The following is a 24,040-nucleotide window of genomic DNA, read 5'->3' on the forward strand; positions in this document are numbered from 1 at the left end:
TGCACTAGAGTGACAGTTCAGAAAGAAATTGAGGAGGAATTACCAATCTTGAAATACCTAAAGTGAAAGCACAGAACTCTATTGGCCCTTAAGAAATAGTGACTGGATTTCCCTGTGATTACTGACTATATTTGGAGCCAGGCAGCCTTTTGCAACTACACATATATACAAGTATTTGTGGGTAATAAGACTGATTTGGGCTTCCCACAGTTAGAAGAGCATTTAAGACAGAAGACCAGCCTAGGATATGTTTAAAATGGAGGTCTGCTGAGTGATCCTCTAAGGACATTAAAAAACACCCAATTTGAAGGTGGTGTATTTCAAAATTGCAGTTGTGTCATGTACAACAGGAACTGATAAGAGTGTGGGACCTTTAAAATAGCATAAATTACCATAGTACTTAAAATAATTACCTTTTCAAAGTGTCCATCTACAGAAATTGCTGCTGCTACTGTTCATTTACTTGCAGATAAAGACATATGATTAAAGATGCACTAAAAAGAAAAACAGAGCTTTTTTTGGTATCCTTGCAATTTTAAAGCTTCTACACAATTTTAAAGCTTTTATATACATTCAAAACCTCAAAGGAAATGCAACTAAAACTAATGGGGAATCTGAACATTTAACAAAAAAAAGTTGGCTCTTAAGAAAGAAAATGTGTAAGGGCAGCGTGGGGGAGAGATGAGTGAGGAGTTATTTTGTAACTAAGATTTTTAGAGTTACTCCATATGTTTCAGACAGGGCTCATTTCTATTCAGGTTGCCTTTGAGGGCAATCACTGTCTCAGATTTTATTTTCCCATTTGACCTCTACAATACTTCCATGGTTCTGCTCTGTGAAGTTGCTTCTTAGAAATCATTTGTTTATTAAACACATTTTCTTATGGAGACAGCTGTTTGTCTTATACTAGTTGTAAGAAAATGTGGCAAAGAGCCAGTGGGGAAAGCAGGTTTCTTTTTTAGGACAGTCTCTTGGGCAGGGTTAATTAAGGCAGGAAGCTATAGGATCACCTTCTTCTCTGAAGAGGGAATCTAAATACTACTGAGTACATTTGGTTTACATGCATGCAGCAGCTGCATTACCAAAGACAAGAAGATCCCTAGCTTTATTTTCCATTGTTTGCTGTGGTGCAGATGTTATTAAAATAGTTTATTTAAAGAGGAAGACTAGAAAATTGGAAATATTTTCTTTGGATATCACAAGGACTGAAAATTTTGTCCCTATTTTTGTGACTTAGATTACTTGGAGTCACCTCTGAAAAAGGAAACTCAGCTCCTCCGAACTTGATTATTTTGCTAATACAGTAAGATTTAATTGAAAGTGTTGGAAATAAATATCTAGTGTTAGAATATCTTCACATAAAAGTGAAATCTCTAGAATCCTGCAACAAAGCACAGGATTCAACTAATGCTGTTTTTGTTTTTTTTCCCCCTCTCCCTGTCCCATAAAAAAAGTGGAAATTTCAGATTCTGTTCCATCAACCCCAGTGACAAAGGAGGTGGCCAAGAGATTCTCTACACCTGATGCTAACCCAGTGTCAACAGAGCCAGCCTGGCTCGCGTTAGCCAAGAGGAAAGCAAAAGCCTGGAGTGACTGTCCACAGATCATAAAGTAAACTGTAAAATTACATCTCTATTGCTGACTATTAATTGCTTTCTTTTATTTATTCTGCTTTTTACATGACAAAACTGAAAATGCATGTATTGGAAGGCTGAAAACTGAACTGATTACCATTTTGCTCTAGCTCACTGTAAAGTCTACTCAAGTCATATATTCCATTGCTTTGACAAATAGCTAAAGGTGGTCATGGCAAAAATCTCACAGCCAGACTCTCTCAAAAACTTAAGAGAGTGCTCAGATACTGGATGTAAATTTTAGCAGGTATCATAATAAGGGCCAGAACAGAGTAAGAGTTCAGACGCTTCTTAAATTCTGTTGGTATTCAGTTCTGGAATTTTAGATCTCTATGTTTGAGATCTCAGAAATTTTTTCAGAACTTCATTGTTGAAATTAAGGAAAGATGCATGTTTCCTTCTCTTAAGTCACAATTTATTTAAACATGTTAAACTGTATGAACTGCCAGTTCTGCCTGCTATTTTAAAGCTTTTTCCCTAAGGAGGAGCTTCAGGATACACTGTTCCACATGCAAATGATAAGTGATGGTACCATCCAAATGCTGAGGTTATTTCTTTCATCATAGGATTAATACACTACATCTATATGCCCTCACTTCTAAGAAGAAAACAATTAATCCTACTTAAAAAGCCACATTTTTTAAACAAATGTCATTAAGCTCTCAGAAAGAAGTCAGGGATTCACTGTTTCTTCTAGTCATTTGAGTGCATCACTGTTTGTGCTTGGCCATATTTATGCTGCACAGAGACAGTGATTGTGGATTACAACTTTAAATTAATTGACTGGAATTAAACTGTTCCTGTGCAAATGCAAATTCCTGTAGAATTTGTCTCAGGAAGTTTCCACAGGAGTAGGACTGACAGAACTGAAGTTAACTGAGAATTGAGAGGTAAGTCAGTGAGAGTTTTAGGAGTTTTAACTCTGCATTCTTCCTGATTTTACTCCACATGCAACTTCAGGCAGTTCAGGTAACTTCCTGTACTTTGACCAATATAGCCAGAACACTTGAAGAAGAAGTTTACTTACCCCATCTCAGGTATCTGGTGTGGCAGTTGAACACTTTATTACTTCACATAACTAAAACAGAAATGTCCACCCCCTCCCTCTTACAAAAAAAGGATAAAGTCCATAAATGGAATAAAAACATCACTATCCTCAACATCCCACAGAAATCTCTAGGCCTGCATTTTAAAGTGTCACCCTATTAAATAAATCAACTGAGTTTGTTTTACAAGGAAGACTTTAAAAAAATTTGAAAGTCTCCTTCTTACAACCATAAGGCTCAAAGGAACCTTTAAGCCTACATCAGAAAGGGAGACATTTTCATGAAATTACATCATTATTGAATGATACAACATATGCTTCATGGAAGTGTTTTAGCCAAACTGCTGTAAGCAGCATGAGAAACAGCATTTTAAACTACACAGGAAACAGAATGAAACCTGTTGTACACTCTGTTCCCAGTTTCAGCAAAAATCATTGGCAAGTACAGCCTTTCCCACCCGACAGAAAACGGGCTCAGTATTGTGGTTACAGTAGCACAAACACAATGGATGTGTTAGATCGAGTACATGTGCAACAGCAAGATGGGCTTTCTTGGGTGTCTTAAGCCATCAGTTTTGCTCAGATTCATATTTAAAACCAAAATCTCTAAAGTAACCTTTACCAGGAACATAAGTAATATGTTTTAAGCAGAAATGAGACAATGCTGCTCTCAAATGCTTGGGAAAAACACCCCCCGTAATGCCTTCAATATTCGAAGAAAGAATTGGGCCTGTAATTCCTTTTGCTCTGCTAGCACCTGGAATTAGTGCATCCTAAAGTTAAATTTATATTTTTCCAAGTTTGTTTGCCTGCAGTATGGATATGTAATAACTAAACTGCCTGAAATCCATCTTTACAATTATTTATTGGGAGGGGGAGCCAGGTAGAAATACAGAGAAGGTGAAGGAAATCAGGATTAAAGATACTGGTATTCTGAAAAGCATAGCAAAATTAGGTGCTATTGTGCATGACATAAGGATGCAATTTTCCAATACAATCCATTTATAGCACATAGAATAGAGCTTTCATTAAGGATGGTCCTAAGCTAAAGCTTCAAAGCAGAGTTTTTTTCCAACCATAAAGGTATCTAGTGTAACAATGGAAACTCTATTATGTACAGTACTTGATGGAAACATTTCTAAAGCGTACATGTGCAACAGTAACATTTCATGTTAAATTAACAAAGATTTGCACTAAATACCAATGAAGTGAAGTTTTACTTTGCTTTAGCTTTGTTGCAGCCATTTCTGATAAAGTATTGGAAATCTGTAAAAATAAATCCAAAACACTACTACCCAGTTTAAAACAGCAAAAATGTTTTAAGAACCGAATAAACCACTATGTAGTATATTGTCTCAATTTTTTGTAACTTATACAAACACAAAATACCATTTCTTTTGACAAGGTTATATATGATTAACCTCTATGTTCATATAGTAATGTATAAAAACTACAAGATGTATAATTGTGGGGTATTTGTTGTGTACTTTTTTAATTTTTCAAATGTTTTAAAGTGCAATTGTTTATTATACTGTCATTTTAAATCTTATTAAACTATAACCTGGTCAAAATTATCTAATCATTGATATATGTCCTCTGTGTCTCATTTTGCTAATCATGTAGTTCAGGTTTGCCTTACAAATAGAACTTTTTACAGTGCTACAACTGCACTACATACTACACAGGATTCAAAGTAGATGAGAGCAAGTAAGGTAAGAGTTCCTACTACACTTCTTTCAGAAGACTCTTAGGAAATGCTCTCAGTAAAGTGTACTTTTGCCACTGCAAGTATTTGATTTGCATTACCAAGACTACTGGTACTTTTTTCTAAGGTGTTAAAGAATACAAAACCCAATTTACACAACCTTTTATTAATAGTTCTTGTGAAAACAATGTAAACAGTATTCATTCAAATATTTTAAAAAACTATTTGACAATGGTTAATTTGAGCAGTGCACACTTCATCTTAGAACTCACACTGTTTCTGTCATTGAAATTTAAATATTTATAGCGTTACTTCCACTTTTAGAATACAAGAGGCAACTCCTACTGACTTTAATGGAGTTTTAGTATATGCTAGATTAATTAAACCATGAGAGGCCTATGTCAACAAAAGATGAACTATTCTGTTTGTACAAACTGTAGTAAACAGGTCACTCCTTCCAGGTATATGAAATTCAGGCTATGTCTCCAGAAATCAAATTAAAAGTTAGATTCAAAAAAGGACTTGTGTTAGCTTGCTTGGCACAGAAATCTTGACAGACAGACAGACAAACACTAGTCTGGTGCAAGGAAGAGCCAGGCACAGGCGAGGAGGGACTCCGAGAAAGCAATTCACTCCTCCCTCAGAGATAAGCCTGCTATCCAAGCTGTGGAATGTGGCACCTTACACACTTTGTCCCCTCTCTGGCAAGGTGCTGAGCAGCCATCCTCTCTCCATCACTGGACACTGCCTGATGCAAAATCCCACCTGATAAGCCTGCAAGGAGCATCTCTTGCCTGCAGCAAAATAGGCAGAAGGGTGGAGAGCACCTGTGAGCTCCCAGTTTACAAATGTAAACAATAACAAGGAAGCAGCCTAACATGTTAGCTGTTACTTTTCCCTGCTATATACAGATCCAGACAATAAACATAATCATTTCTACAGCCAACAACAAGCTTTGTTCCCCACACTACGGGCGAAGAGAAAACCTCGCCTGGAAGCTTATCTACTCCTTCTGCTGTTCCACTCTTGGCATTCAGGATCCACACTCTGCCATCTGTAGATACTGCTGCCAGGAGAATTTTGTTATTTAAGTCATCACTTTGGAAAATGAATGGTGTTCCATATACGCTTGAAGTGGCTTCAAATTTCCAAAGTAAATTACCCTCCACGTTACAGCAGTAGATAAAGCAGTCGTGAGAGCCAAAAAATATTTCTTGCTTAGTTAAACTTGAGAGGCATGGAGATGAAAACACTGGCCCATTAGTGGAAAATTGCCAAACCTACAGAAAGAACACAACCAACCATTATCAAAGGTTTTTTACATTATCAGTTTTACAGCAACTGTAATTTTTTAATAGACTCATTGTTGATAGGAGAGCATTTAATTTCAAAAGCATACTAGATTTCAGTGAGGTCTAGTAAATCTTTGTCACATTATAAATAAGGTTTTCCACAGAGAGTAAGCAATAAAAGTCTCATAAAATAGATGTGGAAGAGGGAAGAGTTACTACCTTCAGTGAGGCCCACATAAAAATGGCCAATTTGGGAAAAGAATATTCTTGGGCTGTTGTACAATTAGTAATGAACATCAAGAATCCTGTTAATATGTCATTCTTTGCCAGAAAGGCATATATTCCTTTTGGAGTACAGATTTCCTTTGCTTATGCTAACAATGTGCAGATCCTTCCTCAAAAGAGTATCAGGTCTGCAACACTGCTGAAAGCAGAGAGCAGTGCATGGATGGATTAACATGTATTTTATAATCGGAAAAGGCTCAGGAATTGACATAAATACTGCATCACAGGCTAACAAATGAATGGTGTCAGTTGTTTACCACCAGATACAAACTACATTTATCTCTGAGGAACTAAAAAAATACTCTCACTTAAGTCAATGTGAAGGCTTACACATATTTTACCAGAATCATGATTTGGCATTTTTTGACAAATGCATAAAAATTCTAAGAAACCTTTACTTCTGAATAACCACCATCTTAGAGAAGAGACACCTTAAACCTGCTTGGAAAGCTCCAAATGAAATAATTTCATTTGCTGGCACTAAACTTGACAATTTACTTTGGGTATAAGGTCTGAACTAGAAGTTCTCTTACTGCATCAGGCAACTTGAGTTTGTGATTTTGCCATGAACTATCCTAGGCAAACAGTTTTTCTACTTTCTCATCTCTAACAACAGGCACTTCTATTTGCTTCACAAAAAGGTACGTGTCAATCATTAAGCCTCAGAAACCAGTCCTAAAAAATCTTATTTGGGGTTTTGTGATGGACATAAAAACCCAACAAGACTCTTACCTTTTCTCCAGAATGAGTGTAACAATATAAGTTTCCATCCACACACCCAAGACAGACGTAGTTCTCATTGCAGTGAGGAGAGGAGAAGAGTGGTTTTCCAAGGTTGCTTTTCCAAATCTTACTCCCCGTCACCTGTAAGTGGCAGCATGGAATATCTGATGCTTAACACAACTGTAAGAAACAGCACAAAACAACCCTTCCATCACTGCCTGACCCAGCCCTTATGTAGTGTGGAATAAAAAGCCAAACCCCCAAACCAAAACAACAACAACAACAACAACACCCACACAAAACAAAAATGTGATCAAAACCTAATTTTCTTGCTCACCGTAGGCAAAGTAATAATGATAGTTAAGAGTGTATTAGCAGTAGTTCTAATAAATGCCAGATTCAGTTTTTAATTTCATTCCCAGCTGCTTATTATGTGACAAGGACCAATGAAGCAGAGATACTTTGGAATCAAGTTATATTGATACTCTATGACATGTTGCAGCTCACTATCTATGACTGTCACAATGCATTCCTACTGTATCTTGCATATTCCCCAGGAATTAGGATTATTCACAAAAATAGGAAGGCACAGACTCACTTGTGGGTGGGTTTCTCAACTACCTCTTACTGTGGATTATAGAATAAAAAAATATCTTTTCTTAAGCACAGCCCACTCTTGCTGCAAAACCACACACTGGTTTTCTAATAGCAGACTGGTTACTACTGAGGACAGTTGTAGTGGGCAGTAGGTAAAGGTGATTAGGATTGATGCTCTTTGTTGTGTGAGTACAGGAACAGTAACAGTTGCTTCTGCTCCCTGCTCCTTTTTATCAGGCAGGACCAGCTGTAAGCCAACAATGCCTCAGAAAACCATGAAATTGCTCCACATCTATCAAGAATGCCATTTCCCCAGTGCAAAGAACAGAACTGCACACTGAGATTAAAAGGACAGCTCTTAAATATGGGGAGGGAAGCAGTAAAAAGAATGAAGGGGCTTCTTTCTGCATTCTGTTCTGATTTCTGCGTAGTTTTTTTTTTCCAATCCTAGTGCCAAAGGAGGAGGGGGCAGGAAATAAATCTATATACTTGCTCTCACTCCCTGGTTACTGATACAGGAATGACAAGAAACTGACTACAACTTTGGCCTTTGGTCAGAATGTGAATTCAACCAAGTCAGTTCAGTCCTCCTTATCACCAGGTGTATTTCTGAAGTGTGGGAAGGATTATGGTAACCTTGTATATCATTACAATGCCCCCGAGTTAAAAATATTTCATGGTAACATATGATCATCTCCCCTTTCATTAGAATAGCAGTCTTAACTTCAGAAATACATTTGGCTGAAAGGCACATAAGCAAAGGTACATACTGGGTTAACAGTCAGTAATAGTCCTCCTAGTGTAGCAACATAGAGATGATGTGGAAAAGAACTTAGACAAGGAGATGAAAACACAGCTCCACCTTCACAGTGTAACTTCCATACACACACCTTTTTCTGTAAGTACATGAAAAAAGAATAATAAACAATTTTTCAACTGGAGTTAGAGCGCATCATGTTTACAAAGACCTTTGAATGTCAAACATTATCAAGTACTGTGTTTACTCAGCAAATACTAGTTAAGAAGTGAAGACAATCTACACGCCATGACAGCAACACATGTGCCATTGATTTCTCTTCCAGTAAATAAAATAAATTCAGCCAATGAAAAGGCAGTATCTGCCCCTTTTATTTCCCATCTGCCTCCATCTTCTCATTTACAAGGTAAGATTGAAAACCACAGTTCTATTTCTAGCTAGCCACCCTATTCTGAAACACCTATGGAGAACTTAATAACTAAGAAACTTAATATTTGGTTTCAACCAGGACTAATATCACAAGAACCACAACTGAGAACACCACTAGAACTGTTTACTGTCACATAATTCTAACCCCACTTACAGCAGGCCTAACTTTCAGAAGTGATTGTGGACTCCTAAGAATACTAACACCAGTGGAACTTCTTCTGGTGCACGATAAATAGTGTCTAAACTGGATATTTATTGTTCTACAAGTGAAAGTGAGTCAGTGTTCTTACATAAATATCCAAAGCATACACATGCTGGTCATGAGATCCAATGTAGACCAGTCCACTGGAAGGGTCTACAACTGCAGAGCTTTTCACAGAGTCTTCTGTGACAAAAGTCCAGTGTATTTCTCCATCACTGCTTTGAAGCACATACACCAAGCCATCATAACAACCTATGTGGAATAAAACATGATGGGAAAAAAAAAGAATAATGATTATTTGCATTTGTGGTGTGACTTGTGCTGCCAGTTGTATCACTGCTGGAAAGAAGTAAGATTATTCATAAGGTAGAGTTTCAAAATATTTTTGGAAGCTTCTCCTGTGTTTTTAGCTCAAAAGTTTTGCTGATACAGTCAAAGATTATTGTTCTGTGTGTTTTTTCTAAGTTACATTTAGAATATATTTATTTCACTATCTTTCTATCAAATTTTTCAGTAACAATAGTAGAAAACACAGTGAGTTGCTGACAAGGGAGAACACAAATTTTTTAAATTACCTCTTTGTCTAGGTTTTGTTTCTGAAAACAAAGGTGTTAAAAGAATAAAATTTTTAAGTTCTCTATTGAAAACTGAACTGCCATCATAGAAACTCCTTCATGTTAATAAAATATTCAATTTTATGATCAAGAGTGAAGAGCAATCAAAATACAAACAAAAAGATGGCAACATTAGAGTTGCATTAAAAAAACCCTCACCACTTGGCCATCTGCACTAACCAGTGACATAGATATATTAGCTAAAAAGATGACACCAAGATAAATAATGGCAACTCTGCTGACAACAGATATGACAAAACCAAAAAAATATCCAAATGTGTTCTTTACATTTCCAGAAAGAAGAGTCAAATGAGATAATTAAACTCTGTGAAAAACAGTATGAGGTACCATGTACTAATTTCTAACTCTATTAATTCACCAAGACATTTAAGACTCCATTACCTTTCTATACTATTTTTCTTTCTAAAAATCCCAAAAACAAGTTTAAATGTCACACCTTAATCTACCACTAAAAAAGAAACTGTAGCCATTGTTTATTCCTTATTAATAAACTGGGATATAATAAACCACAAGTGTTTATGTTAGATAAGCTCCATCACTAGTTATCATGAAACTTAAATTACTTCCTCCTTCTGTTTCTATTTTACAATAAATTAGGTCTGAGGCAGATGTGGAAGTTGATGGATGGAGGACCATCAGAGATAAGGAATGTGATTCTCTGTCATTCATCTTGTATTTAGCAGAAAAAGAATTGAAAATGAAGGCTGAAGCAAAAGACATACCAACAACAACGTAATTTCCACACTTGGATACACAGGCAGAAGACTCAATACGATCTCCAAGGGTCTTCTCCCATTTTATTTCTCCCAAATCTAGATCAATTGCCTGCATTGCATGGGAGTGAGAGCCAATATACACAGATGCAGATACTTCTTCTTTAGCTGATATTATAACCAGTGGTGATGCATCAACACATTTCCTTGTGTTTGACTTCCACCTCACGCACAATGCCAGCTCTGCCACTGATGAGTGACTACATTCTGCATGGATTTGCTGAACAGAGGAATGGTCATTTTTATTTGCCTTGTTTTCAAGTGTTAAAATTCTATTCTCCAGTTCAGACCCTTGCACATGGCTTTTCAGTACAGCTGGAATCTTGGAATGCAGAGAGGAGGGCTGCTGTAGCGGTTCCACTCCTACCTGTTCTGTATTTTTGGGCTGCATAGAAGACTTGGTGAAATTCATAGAGAAAAGATGATTTCCTCTGTTCAGGGCAATAAATGGAATTAATCCTGAAGCAATCTCAAGACCTCTTTCAGATGTCAGTTTAATGTATTTTCCATGGAATTGCTCTCCACTGTTCCTTCTTAATTTTCTTTTCACAACATTGTCAGGATTCATTAATTGTTCTTCATCTGGAAACAGGATTTTAAGAATATGTCTGTAAACCTCTTCAATTGAGTGGCTGAGAATAACTTCAAGGAGCCCTGGCACAGCTTTGCCTACTAACATCTCAATTTCTTCATAAAATCGTAGAGCCTTTAGGGAGTCTCCACCACTGTACAGAAACACTGCATCTTTAGAAATTCCAGTGGAATCACATGGAAGTCCAAGGACAGACTAGAGAACAAAAGAAGGAAAGAGGTATCAGCCCATAGATGTTATACCATGTCACACACATAAAACCTCAGGGGTGGTAGAATCCACCTGTACACCTAGAAGTCATGCTAAAAATGAACAACTGAGAAAATTCACTACTCTGCAAAAAATCATTGAAAAATGTTAGTGCCAACAGAGGGACTGACAGAACAAGAACTGGGGAGGAATGAGGAAGTAGGGAGATACTAATTCTGTACTACAAAATGTCTTGCTCAATACCAATTCTGCAGTCTAAAGAATTAAAGGGAATTGTACTATATATTGATTGGCCATTTTCAATACCATTTATCAATGACAACTTTGCAGATAAAACATAGATGTCTTTTGATAAAATCAGTTTAGGTGTTTTATTTTAATAACAAAGCTTATATAAACTGTTCTTTTTTACTTCTAAATTATTTAAGTAACCTACTTACCTACCTACTTTTGAAGTCATAAAGCCCTTCAGTTCATGAAAGATTTTGCATTTGGCATTGTTACTACAACAAACAGCAATAACTGAGTCACCTCTCACCACACTCCCTTGTTATTAAGTCTGGATGTCAAATCCAAACCCTTTTGTTTTGGAACCACCTTCTGCTGTCCATAATGGATCTAGGACACAACCAATCCCCTGGGTTATCACTTCATTAATGTGAAAAGGATTGGCACAGACAAATAAATACACTACATTTACTTGTTCAAGTCCTAGGCCACAGCTAATCCCACTTTCAGGTGAAACTAGTAAATCCACCTTTGAGAAACAAAGTAATACTGTTTGGCATCACATTTCAATACCTTGAAAAACAAGTCTTTAGCACAGAAATTTAGAAACAATCCAGACAGGTAGTCCAAGAGACAGTTGTGCAACTGCGCCATCTATTTAAAAAATGGATTCTTCAATTTATCTTGAGAAATAAGAAACTCTACTAACACAGCAGCTAATTTTTTACAAAGTTCCCATCTCTCAGTTCCTTGTTTTCTTTAGTGATTGCTTCTTTTGGCATGTGAAGCAGCATTTGAAAAGCTATTGACATTACATTCTTTCTATGCTAATTGCTTACACCTCATAGCCTGCAGTTTTGTCTGATAAGAGAAATAAAAATGACTCTCTCTTGGCCACTGCAGAGGAACTATATTTAAGTATAACTGAATAGAATAGAGCTGTACTGCTTAAATCTATAGGCAGCTAGAATGTTCTGGTTGCATTAGTCATACTTAAAACTGTTTAATTCCTGAGACATGTATAATGATCCACTTGCAAAGATAAAAAGGCAGCTCAAAATACTACCTTCCATAAATACTGCAATCTTTCCCACAATTCCTCTGCGTCACTCAGCTTACTGTCACGCCTTCTGGAGTTTAGATGGTTCTGGTAAATCTTGTTCAGCTCAGATATATCAACTTTGCCTTTGTAGAAAATAAAGAACGATTTTTTTTCATTGCTTGTTTAGTATTAGCACTTTCAAAACTTGCTCTGCCCAAACAGTCACTATATTCTTGTATGTGTTTCCTTACTCAGACTCTACTGCATCTGCATTTTTTAACACAGTTGATCAACTACATGAAAACCAGTAAGGTTTTTGAAAATTTTCCCCTCCCACAGAATCCCACCTCAAGGCCTGCTTTTTCCTCAGCAGAAGTGAGGGTTCTGTTGCAGACTGCAACAGGAGCAACTGAGGTAAGAAATGTGCAGTGTTAAAACTAAATTGATTTTTCCATTACTCTTTGACTCTCAAATGAAACATCATCAAGAAAACATAACAATACAGGGCCATTATTTCCTATTAGGCATTACTTATCTAATGTACATATTCTAAAAGCATTAATCAGGTACTGGATTTTGGTTAATAAAAAAATTAAAACAAAAACAAGTGGCAAGGGTTCTTAATAGCTTCATTTACCATGTGACGTTAAAGGCAAAGCTTTAATCACTACAATCTCATCAGGCACTGCATAAGCTGGTAGATGCTTCTGGAGTTCTTTAAATGTTTCTCTCTCTTCAAAATCATCTTTGGGTAAAACAAACAGGATAAGTTTTTCCTGTTGGTACCAGGTAACTGCACAAGCTTCTACCTGGCAAAGATCTTCAGCAACCTGTAATTAAAAAACATTAGTCTTGTTTTGAAATGCATTTCATCAGTAGAGTAAAAGAAGCAAAAAACAATGAAAAAAACCACACACCTTTAAAAACTGCATTTTTCTCACATTCCTACATAACATCCTATGAAATAGCTTCTTTTGTAGCTGAAAGTTGTACTTCCCATAAAAATAAACTCATAGATATATGTATTATTTGCCAAAATGTCATGAACGAGATATAATCCAGGAATGTGACACTCAGTCTTGTAGAAGAATCACTATACTCAGTACTTTTCAGATGTTTATACATTTTTCAATTCTCCTGGAAGAAACCACACAATAAAAGATTCCCAAGAACTCAGAACAAACTCCTCCCTAAATTATGTGACTAGATTCTTTATAATACACCCACCAAATTCCTTTAGACTCCTAAAAGTCATCTGAAAACAAGCAAATACCCATTTCTGATGGTAACAATGTGTTTCTTATAGCTGCCTTTTTATAGTGGCATACTTTACTCTGTGGAGGTGAGCACTTACCTGCTGCAGATATTCAATATTAAAACGTTTGCCATGACGTTTAATCTGATTGTCCTTCCGACCCAGGAAGAACAACTTTGCGTTCTCCACTCTTACAAAATCCCCTGTTTCTCTCATTGTACCCAGTGGCACAGTTATTTCCTCATCAAGAAAGCAGACTCGTTCTTCACCACCTAGACAAAAAAAGATTGTGGTCATATATACAAAATAGCGAACTGTAAATGAAAATTATAGTGAGTGCTTTATCAAATTCTCTTAAATTTTACCATGAATTATAAGAAATATTGAAATACCATTATCAACGTCCAAACTTCTGCAATGTGCAATTCTGGCTATGCAGTTAATTCAGTTAATACACAGAAATTACTTCAGCTGAGAATGTCAAAATGCAAGAAGGGAAAAAGAAATCAAGATAATAAAGACATAGTCTGCAGATAAAATGATAGTACTTTCCTGTTCATCATTCCAACAACCTAAAATACTATCAGAAAGTTCCCAGCCCAATCAGAACTTAAAACGCTGTATTAATCTGTGTATCACAGGCAAATATCAGGTAAAATTATCAATATATTATTAAAAGTCAATCAATTAAGAACAGCCTCTTAGAAGAATTAGAAACATAAAATAACCTATAAATATTTGTCCCTCGCCTTCAAGAACTGCAGATCCATTGGCATCTCTGACCTCAAGTTTTGTTCCAAGGAGCGGTGATCCCAACGGTACAGGAAAATCCGTTCTAAATATATTAGAGAGAAACAGTAGAAGTCTTTCTCTTCTGAACACAAAACAACTGCCCCAGAAACCAGGTATCATGTAGATTTTTAAAAGACTGGCATTAGAGCAAAGATAGATACTTGGGAATTCTTCCTACGAATGCTTCTTCTTTAAAAAGGTATCAATTTATTAAAAATTAAAAAACCTTATCAGTGTGCATGGGTGTTACTGATATATACCAGAAGACTCCACAGAACTACAGAAAATAAGGCCTGAATAGACCCTGAAATCCCCTGAGAGAACCCCAATCATTTCAGTCAACTTTTAAGTCTCCCAGATTGAAACACCCATCAAGTCAACCAATTTAAGCATGTGGAACTGCTTTCTAACTCATTTTTCCCTGCCTAATTTGAGCTTTTACTCTATTTTAATAAGTACAGTTAAGAAAAGTTCAGAAAAAGATTTAGAAAACATTCAGTTCAGAAAAGACTGAAATACAAGAAACTGTCATTTCAATGTCATGTATCTATTATAGACTTCTCTGACCAACTCCTTCCTTTCCCTTCATTCTCCATCCTCTTCAAGCAGTTGCAGGACCTCATTTATTGAATATAGAAGCTATTTCTGAGTGAGAGTATAGAATAATATATTTTCTTCAATAAAGCAAAACTTAAAGCAACTTAAAATAACTTCGGCATGGATTCCAGTTCAATTTCTATTTTAAAGTATTACATTTTTTGTTTGAACACAGAGAAAATTAGTTTTACATAAGAATGTAAGAACACTTCATGACAATCCACCACTTTTAGTCTTCAAGGGTTTAAGCACCAGGTTAATATGTCACATCATTTGTGCAAACCATCGCTTTCTTTAGGACACATTTAACTCAAACTGCATGTATAATTATTATGGCATGGAATAATCACACATTTCAGAGAGAAAATTAAACAGTGAGATAATGGGAAGTGCCTTTCATGACTCTAAAAAATAACATGAAGAAAAAATGCCAAACAAGTCAGAAACTGAGTGAATTATGACAGAGTGATAAATAATGAAAAGCAAATACTTCTTGAAGTTTAAATTACTGTGAAACCTTGGGTGAGCCACTTTGGACAAATTTCTGCCACCCACACTACTAAAATAGGAGAGTGGGGGCTGTAGTGGCTCATGAGACAATGGATTAGTCTGTTTCTACATAAACCCAAATGTAACTTCTACCAGTATAAACACTGATGAGGACTCAGTAGCCCTGGTAACAGGAGACTGAGGTTCTATTATTTCTGGTGATTTTCATCATTCACATGCCAAGCCATTGAGAACAGTGAATTTTCCTACCTAAAATCAGCACTAAAAACCTCCTCAGGAATCTTGTAGCAAGTAGCCCAGCTTGACACTTCAGTAATACCATAGAGATTAAAAATGCTTGTTTTGTTCTCCTTGTGCTTCCAACTTTTCAAGAGACTCAGTGCAGGAAATGCTTCACCACCAAGGGCTAAGACACGAAGTGAAGTATTTGCAGACAACACTCTTGATTTAATAATGTGAGCTCCAAACCTCCTGAGAAGTGTTGGTGTTGCCTGAATGATACATATTTAAAAAAAAAAAAGAAAGACCTGTTACATTTTATCAGTGTATGCATACCTCTCTTCTGCTACATGGCTGTATTATGGATGTACTTTAAAACATCTACGTACCAATCGTCACAATGGTGTTTTGTGAGATTTTGTTTCTTATAAGGCCTTTAATGAGTACTATCAGCATAATTCTATGTTCTTCTGCAAAGCTTCTTCTTTACCCTGGTGTGTTTCAGGTTTCCTTTTGTGTCTCAGCTATTACTTCAAGTGTATGCACATTAGGTCTTCTGATAATTACTTGGAAACAGAAAACAACACAGTATTCTCTCTATCTTATTGTTTGAGCCTTTTTCTCTTTCATTCCAGAATGTTATAGCAAAAATATAACCTATACATCTGATTAATGTGCATACAGAACATTTAAAGACCTTACATAATGCTAAAAATTCCTAGGATGTCAGATTCTGGGCTGTCCTTGATTTATGCAAATAAAACAGTTCACAAGAATGGGTTTTTCTCAAAGCTTTCACTAAAATAAGCAGGGGGCAAAGATACAAAACCCAAATCCCCCAAACCCAAACCAGTTTCCTTAAACAACTATTTCTAGAAAACTATTGGTGATGTAGAGCCCTTTCACTGAAAGGAAAAAAAACAGTAAATCATTTTACCAGGCACATTTCACTCTCATTCTTGCCTACTTTTCTGGTAAGAGAACTGGAAAATTAATAGGATTATTTCTTACCAGGTTCTTTTTTTCTAGTAATAGATGAAGACCATCTTTTTTCAACTGATAATTCTAACATTAGTGAAATTTTGGCAACAAAACAAGGGAAAAATGTATACTCTTCCCTCCCTCATAATTATTTTTGGATTTCTCAAGTGTGCTCAAAAAATTCAATGGGGGGAGGTAATGGTTTTTTTATTTTTTAAGAAATATCATAAAATTACTCATCCATCAGTTAAGCTGTAGGGAGAACATTTTTGTCAATAATTCAGCTGAGAAGCCCCTCCTTCAGAGATTAGGACAGTGATCAAAAAAACCCCCACAAAAACAAATCAAACTTCTCTTAAAAAGTCTTTTCAAAAATCTTCATTCATTAATTTCTGCCCTTCTCTATTACTGCTTAACATGCTTAACAAATATATCTTTAGAAGTCTTAAAAGACTTAAAAAGTCTTAAAAGTCTTGCTCATAGAGAGGAATATCTTAGGAATTTTTTTCCTAAAAGCAAATGAGCTAAACTGATCATGAAACTTGTGTATCGTAGGATTATCTACACCATTTATAGCAATCCTAACAAATAAAAATAAGAGCAGAGAATAGTTACAAAAGATTTGTAACTACTGGGTTTTTTCCTGCTGTGGAATCTTCAGCCAACTACTCATTAATCTTAAATTTAAACCCTACACTCTCAACTACCACCATTGTTACAAAAAAAAAAAAAAAAAAAAAAAAAGGGAATGGAACAGGGTCCAGAGCACAAATCCTACAAGGAGCAGCTGAGGGAGCTGGGGGTGTTTAGCATGGAGAAAAGGACACTCAGGGGCGACCTTTTTGCTCTCTACAACTGCCTGAAAGGAGGGTATAGCCAGATGGGAGTTGGTCTCTTCTCCCAAGTAGCAAGTGACAGGACAAGAAAAACAGAACTACAGGTACAGGCCAGGCTTATTCAGCCATGCTGGATGCTTCAAGTAAATTTTGCAAACTTGAAAACTATTAAAATTGAAATCATACAGGAGATAATCTATTTTAAGACATAAGAGATGGATGTAGCCTCATATAAGCAGGTGACATGAAAATAGTAAGTATTGCTCTGAAATCAATTTGTACCTTGTTCTCATTATCGTAAAAATTACAAACATTTTACCACCCTATTAGGACAGGTTTAGTTGTACTGTTAGCATAAAAACTAACATTAAAACTTAAAACTTGTGTATGACTAAATACTCCAAGATCAAGCCCACTAAAAAGTGCTTAAAATGTCTGTAACAGTTTACTCTCTTATCAGATTCTTCAGAACAAAAAGTTTAATTAACAGAATAATTCATTTAATTCTTAATAAGTAAAGGTTTTTTAAAATAATCTTCAGCTCAGTGTTTTCTATCACAAAATGTTTGAGGTTTTGATCAAATGGTAATTTTCTAGACAGCTAACAGCTGTTTGTCTACAACAAAAAGGATAGCTATATTGCCTTTGACCAAGAACACTCCTGTCCTATTAACACTAGATTCTAGGCTGACAAAAAGTAGTACCCATTAGCAAAAGTGGGAAGCAAGACACTGGAGACACTTAGATTTTGCCTACCTGCAACACTGTCACGTGGTGGTGGTGAAACAGAGCAGCAGAGAGCTCCACAGGCATCATTTTAATGGTGTTTGGTACGACCAGAATAGAGGCTCCACTTGTCAGAGCCATGAACAATTCAACCACAGACGGGTCAAATGTGAGGGGAGATGCCAGGAACAGCACATCATCCTGTGTGATCTCAAATATGGATCTAAAATAAGAAAGCAAGGAATTACAAATCTGATGCATGCAGCCAAAAACCCCTTCCCAACTAAAAGAATGAAAGCATGAAAGAAATGCATTAGCAAAGCTCAGATCTGAAAGGCTCTGAATATATAGACATATAATTTGAGCAAGAGCTCCTGGACTGTAACTGTTGGTTTCACTAATGATGTGTTTTATGAAGATACCCCACCACATTACACACCAACAGAGTTCACTGAAAGGCATATTTCAACTAACAGATGCTCATTAAAAAAGGATAAAGAAAAAAAAAGCAAAGAAGAAGACAGGAAAAGACAAGACAGGAAAAATATTGTATATTCCATAATAATTTATTTAATATGAAATGAAACAGAAGATATCTGGCTAGCCTAAAAAAGAATTATGAATTAAGAACTAAAGAACACAGTAAATATAACTGTGAACAAATGATTAATTTTATTGTCTATTTCTTTTAAACCACAAGCCAGATGATGGTACAAAACTTAGAGCAACAGTGCACTATTTGAAACACAGCCCCCAAAACAAAAGGCAAAGCACCATTTAAGTATAATACTGATAGAGAAACAAACTGTTATATGAGTCTACTTGGAAATAAAAGCAAAAAACCCACAAAGGTGGATAAGGAGGAAGAAGTGAAGCCGTGTCAGCAAAAACCCTATGTACACTCCTCTGAAGTATTACACAAAAATCCTAAAAGCATCACATTTGTAAAAGCATTTGAAAGGAAAACTGAAAACCACACTTACTTACTTAAGATGCTGAATATTAGGCACTATACATTTATGAGGCACTTTGACGATTTTGGGGATCCCTGTAGTTCCTGATGTATGCAAGACATATGCTACAGTGTCTTTCTGGCCAGCGTCCATGTATCCTGCTTCTGACGTTTTTACTTTGGTTTGGTCTGGGCAAACTCCTGGCTGTGAGTTATCCACAGCTTTGAAAGGTTCACATTTACTTTTCATATTGTCTACTTCTGAACTGACATCAGTGTTGCTTGAGCTCATTTGGAAGAGAGTTAAACCAATATGTTCTATGGCAGAGGAATTGTGGTAAAACCAGCCAGCATGGGACATCTGGAATTTCTGCAAGAGAAAATGAACAATTCAAAAAGTGGAACTCAGGAGGAACTGTTGTTATTTCATGCATGCAATGAAACAAAAACCAGCATTTCATACAAACAATTCTGATTTTTCATACCTCTACTCTAAGAGGACACACGTCACAGTTATAAGCTCATGTATTTCTACAAATTAAATATGAGTGAATGCACACTTCATAAATGCAAAATAAACAGTTATCTGAGCAAATGGAAAAGGAAAATAGACAAAAAAAAAACCACTGCAGAAGACCAAGGAATCTGAATTGTAACTTGTCTCTTCCCTTTGCAATGAGTGAGGGTATAAGTTTTGGGATGAGTTAGACAAAGAGAAACCCAAGTATTAAATGCAGGAGCTTTTTTAACTACTGCAGATTTCCAACTCTTAGCATTGATATATAAAGAAATAAGTCTGGAAAAGTCTTCCAATATTAGTGCCCAACAAGGCTGCTTGAACAACAGTGTAACAGGAAAGAAGGCAATTGTTTTGAAGAACAGAGAAATATTTTGTACTTTTGATTTTAAAGATGTTCCTTTCTGAATAAGAAAGACAAACTTCTGCCATGAAAAAACAAAAGCACTCCATCCAAGCTTATTAAAACAGAATTCAATTTGCATATCTACCCGTCTAAATTGCCCTTTAATGATTCCTATAGAAGCCTGAACACTTACATTTATTTTGTCATTCTCAACAAGAACATACTGAAGGTTGCTTTTCTTCATGAAGTAAGTGGATATAGTTGGTGGTGCATCTGGATCAATAGGTGAATAGGCAGCTGGAACTTGAAGGATTCTAATTAAACACAAATGTTTTAAAACAATTTTAAAAAATAAGAAAATCCTCTTAGATTTTGCTAAAATTTCTTTTATACCTTTATAGTTGCCTGAGCTAGACAATATAGTTATAATATGACTTTTAAAGATCTTGTTGGTAACAAAGTAAGATGAAAATCAGTGTTGCTTTTTGGTCTTTTACAGCAAGGGAAAAGACTAAGGCTAGGTGAAAACATTCAATATTATTTCAGGCCAAGCAAGTCAGTGATGACAAAAGGTATCACTGACATCAAAAGCATCACATTTTAAAACCTTCTGATATTGACTAGAAACCGAAATATAACCTTTCCATTTACCCACAAAGAACACGTATTCTAAAAAGCATTCTAAACGTATTCTAAACATATTCTAAAAAGCAACAAAACCCCGCAGGATGAAAACGCTTTCCTACGAGTGCAAAGAATGCAGCGTTAAAAAAATCTAAGCAGGGCCTGGGATGTCTTTCCTACAAGGCAGGCGGAGAAGCTCCAAGTCCCAGCGCTCCTGGTCCCTGCCCCGCACTCTCCAGTGGCGCTCCTGGAGAGCCACAAGCACTGAACCACCCCCAAAACTCCTCACATCTGCTCTGCTGTTGGGCTCTGTACTGTACAGAACCCAGTATGTCCTGTACTGTAGGTACAATTTACTTATTATACTTCCTCTCTGTGCTAGAGGTTTGTCCCTGCAGTAGCACCAAGGTCCCGAAGGGAGGCGTGGCAAGGGCAGCGTCCCGATGCTCCTACAGCCCCTGTGCCAGCAAGCGCTTCAGCCTGCCCCGCATCACACAGCCACCAGCTACTCCCAATGACAGCTGTAAGAATCAAAGAGCCCCAGCACATCCATCCCCCTCACACAGCAAAATAAAACTGTTACACTCAGTTCACTGGGATACAGGACAAATCAGACAGCAAGGGACATCAGTTCGACCTCCTGCTCAGGCAGAGCCAGCTGTGACACCAGACCAGGTTGTTCAGGTCTTTGTCCAGTCAGGTTCTGAACACCTCCAGAGATGTGCCTGCACAACATCTCAGAGCAACCTGCTGCACCGGGGCAGAAGCATTTCCTGACTGGTGAGAAAGTTCCTCAGTGCTTGTGGGGGGTTTATGATTACACTGCTTTCTCACTCCCCTGAAATCCTTATCCTCCACTGTGGTACCTCTTCTGGTGCCATTCTGTATTTCACATGACGTGTGAACAACAGGAAGATACCAACACAGGCCATGCCCCCAGGAAGCACAACTGCTGCTGTATTCATCAGCTGAAAAAATAGGCTTGTGATCCTGTGATTGTCTATTCCATCATAAATGCTAGGAATACAAAAGATACCTATATAAAGGATACAAACATTAGAATCCCTCAGCAGAAGCAGGATTTTAAAAATTCATGGATTAACATGAGTGTTGAAATCATAAGCATTTCAACTTCCTAGCCATCAGTTAATCAACACCACCTTAGTGTTACAATGCTCATTACTTCCTTCAGTAATATTCATAATGGAAAATTAAATATATGTTCATTTACCTTAAAACATGGAATTTGCATTCAGAATATCTTTCTTTTGTATAGCCAGCAAGACCATTCATTAAAAAAACCTGCACAGTCCTTCTCTCAATAGATGTTTTCTGTCAGATCACTTCCAGTTTTAAACAAGCAGAATAAATATGCTGGTCATTAATATTTTGAATTTCTATAAACATGTTAAATCACTTTTAATGAAGGGATGCAGTTACAGACAGTTTACAGCTTTAAGGCTTAAGATTCAGAAATATTTCAGCAATGGGTTTTCAAAAGATTGTCATATTGCCATCTTTTCCCCTAAATGATGCAAGACTCCAGCACTGGGACGGCACTACTATGCTATTACTACATTTTTGTTGTTGCTAAAAATATAAACAAACTGCAAAACTTGCTTTAACAGAGATAACCCTTAAAAAACCAACACAAAAGTGCAAGCATTCAAACCATTACCCTAAGATCCAAGAGGGCAGGTTTATTCCCGGATAGCAGTAAAGGCCTATTTCACATCGGCCTCGTTGGTGACAATGCTTCTGAAGGAAAGCTGTCAGCTCCGCGGCGAGGCCGAGCACGGCGGCGTAGGTGCGGCGGGCCGGGGGCTCGCCGCGGCCCCCATCGAAGCACACGGCCGCCCGTCCCGGTGCAGCCCGGCCGCCCGCGCCACCAGCGCCGGCAGCCCCATCGCGCCCGCGGCGCCCCGCTCCTGCAAGGGGAAAAACGCCAGCCACGTGTTTGTGAAATCTTAAAAGCTTAAGAGTAATGAAACGGTTATAAAAATAGTAATGCAATTAGAGTAATAATAATTTGGACAATTTGAATTAGGACAATATGAGACAATAAAGACAAAGAGTTACGACGTCTGGGTACCTTCTTCTGGGCAGCACGAGCCCGAAAAAGGACCCCCGTTAACAGAGGATAAACCCTTAAAATCAATAGCCTGTTGCATATTCATACACTTCATACATGATGCATAAATTCCATTCAAATACAGGATTCTGTATGGTCATCGTCAACTACTTCTTCTGAATCCTAACAGCACCTTCGAGGCAGGAAGAAGTTCGTTTCTTCTGATAAGAAGGCAATAAATTCTTTTTCTCTAAAAGATTTAGGTGTCCTGTGGCTGCTATTTCGCTGCAAGTCCTTTCTTTAAAAAAAGTATCCTACATAGCATGGTTTCTATTTTAACATTTTTTATAACCTAAAACTATATTTAACACACTACTTAAGATAGTTAATACAGCATTACTTTCTAACACAACACATATAATATTCATTTTAATATTTGGAAAAAGCCAATCATAAAATACGCATTTTTCACATGCAAGAACCACACACCAGACACGGCCTCACTTTAACACTTCAGTCGGACTACAACGGCACACAAAACACCGCCAGAAAGGAGAGGAAAAAACAAGATCCACGGCAGAGAATACACAGCTCTGCCACGCCTTAGACTGCAAAAGGTGCAAACCTGGATTCTTGACTTATACTGAGGTAGTTTGTCCCTCACCGCTACACTTTTATTTTTAAAGCTAGGCATCATTGAATTGAGAAATTCATTAACACAACTTAATTAATTAGCAAGTCTTTCAATGGAATTGTGAAATATGAATCTTTCCTTCACAAGCAGAAACCCCCAACACGTGAACTTTTGGGGCACTGCTTGTGCTGGTGCCCACTTCTGCCCCGCGAGCCCTCCCGCCAAAGCCGGACCGGTGACCGGACGGATCCAGGCTTTGGCCCCCGCTCTGCTCTTTAAGGTTACCCCGTTTCCACACGGGACGGACACGGACCGGCAGCTCCCCGCGCTCCTCGGGAGCCCCGCCCGCGGCACTTCCCGGTGCCCTCCTGGCCCCGCCCCAGCCCGCCAGCGGCGGCGCCTCCGATTGGCGGGGCGCGGTAATGTCGCGCTCTCATTGGCCAGCGGCCGTGGCGCCTTTTGGGTACGCATCAGCAGCGCCTGCTCCGCCAGAGCCATGCGCCATTGCTTCCTGAGGGAAGGAGAGAGAGGAGAGAGGAACAGCGAGCGCGCCAAAGCCTTCCCTGCTGTCCTCGGCAGACACGGGAAAGGGGCTAAAAACAAATGCAGATGGCTTGGGCGAAGGGCAGGGTTCCTCTCCTCACGCTCACAGTTCACTTGTCTCGGTCCCCGTGTGTCCTCCCCCTCCGGCCCAGGAGGTGGTACGGGCCTTCCTGCCGGTGGTACCGCCGTGGGCGGGCGGACGGGCGGCGATGTCACGTCTGGGCAGTGGGGCGGTCGCCCCGCCCTTCCCGGTGCTGGGAGCGGGAGGACACTGGGCCGCTCCAGGAG

The 24,040-nt window shown here is 37.8% G+C and overlaps 2 protein-coding genes across 9 annotated transcripts in view; one reads left to right on the forward strand and one right to left on the reverse strand.

Annotated features, from left to right (window-relative positions):
• The window catches only part of CRACD (capping protein inhibiting regulator of actin dynamics), a 129,289-nt gene extending 125,026 nt beyond the window's left edge, over positions 1-4,263 (forward strand). For all 5 annotated transcript variants that reach the window (XM_030948506.1, XM_030948510.1, XM_030948509.1 and 2 more), the window contains one exon: positions 1,455-4,263. In XM_030948506.1, the coding sequence (XP_030804366.1) occupies positions 1,455-1,615 (161 nt within the window). In that variant the 3' untranslated portion in view covers positions 1,616-4,263. The remainder of the gene's footprint in view (positions 1-1,454) is intronic.
• On the reverse strand, positions 3,526-23,533 carry AASDH (aminoadipate-semialdehyde dehydrogenase). 4 transcript variants are annotated; one of them, XM_030948513.1, is made up of 15 exons: positions 23,495-23,533; positions 22,183-22,432; positions 20,074-20,194; positions 19,053-19,387; positions 18,096-18,288; positions 15,553-15,794; positions 14,133-14,239; positions 13,504-13,676; positions 12,787-12,979; positions 12,174-12,292; positions 10,027-10,864; positions 8,758-8,921; positions 8,052-8,177; positions 6,694-6,825; positions 3,526-5,664 (listed from the first exon to the last, which is right to left on the reverse strand). In XM_030948513.1, exons 3-15 carry the CDS (start codon positions 20,122-20,124, stop codon positions 5,266-5,268), a joined length of 3,072 nt encoding a protein of 1,023 aa, XP_030804373.1. In that variant the 5' UTR covers positions 20,125-20,194; positions 22,183-22,432; positions 23,495-23,533; the 3' UTR covers positions 3,526-5,265. The 4 variants fall into 4 exon arrangements, with proteins under 4 accessions (XP_030804373.1, XP_030804371.1, XP_030804374.1 ...); XM_030948511.1 differs by lacking the exon at positions 23,495-23,533 and having other exon boundaries at positions 21,371-22,282; XM_030948512.1 differs by lacking the exons at positions 3,526-5,664; positions 23,495-23,533 and having other exon boundaries at positions 6,698-6,864; positions 22,183-22,812.
• Positions 23,534-24,040: the final 507 nt, after the last annotated feature.

The sequence above is a fragment of the Camarhynchus parvulus genome, chromosome 4, assembly GCF_901933205.1.
Source record: "Camarhynchus parvulus chromosome 4, STF_HiC, whole genome shotgun sequence".
In the NCBI taxonomy this organism is placed as follows: Eukaryota; Metazoa; Chordata; class Aves; order Passeriformes; family Thraupidae; genus Camarhynchus; species Camarhynchus parvulus.

Excerpts from the sequence above, each read along its gene's own strand:
- AASDH (XM_030948513.1), bottom strand. The coding sequence starts at position 20,124 with ATGAAGAAAAGCAACCTTCAGTATGTTCTTGTTGAGAATGACAAAATA. Across the intron at positions 15,795-18,095 it reads ACCACGTGACAGTGTTGCAG|GCAACACCAACACTTCTCAG; the intron begins GTAGGCAAAATC and ends TGTATCATTCAG. Across the intron at positions 6,826-8,051 it reads TATTACTGACTGTTAACCCA|GTGACGGGGAGTAAGATTTG; the intron begins GTATGTACCTTT and ends TGCCACTTACAG.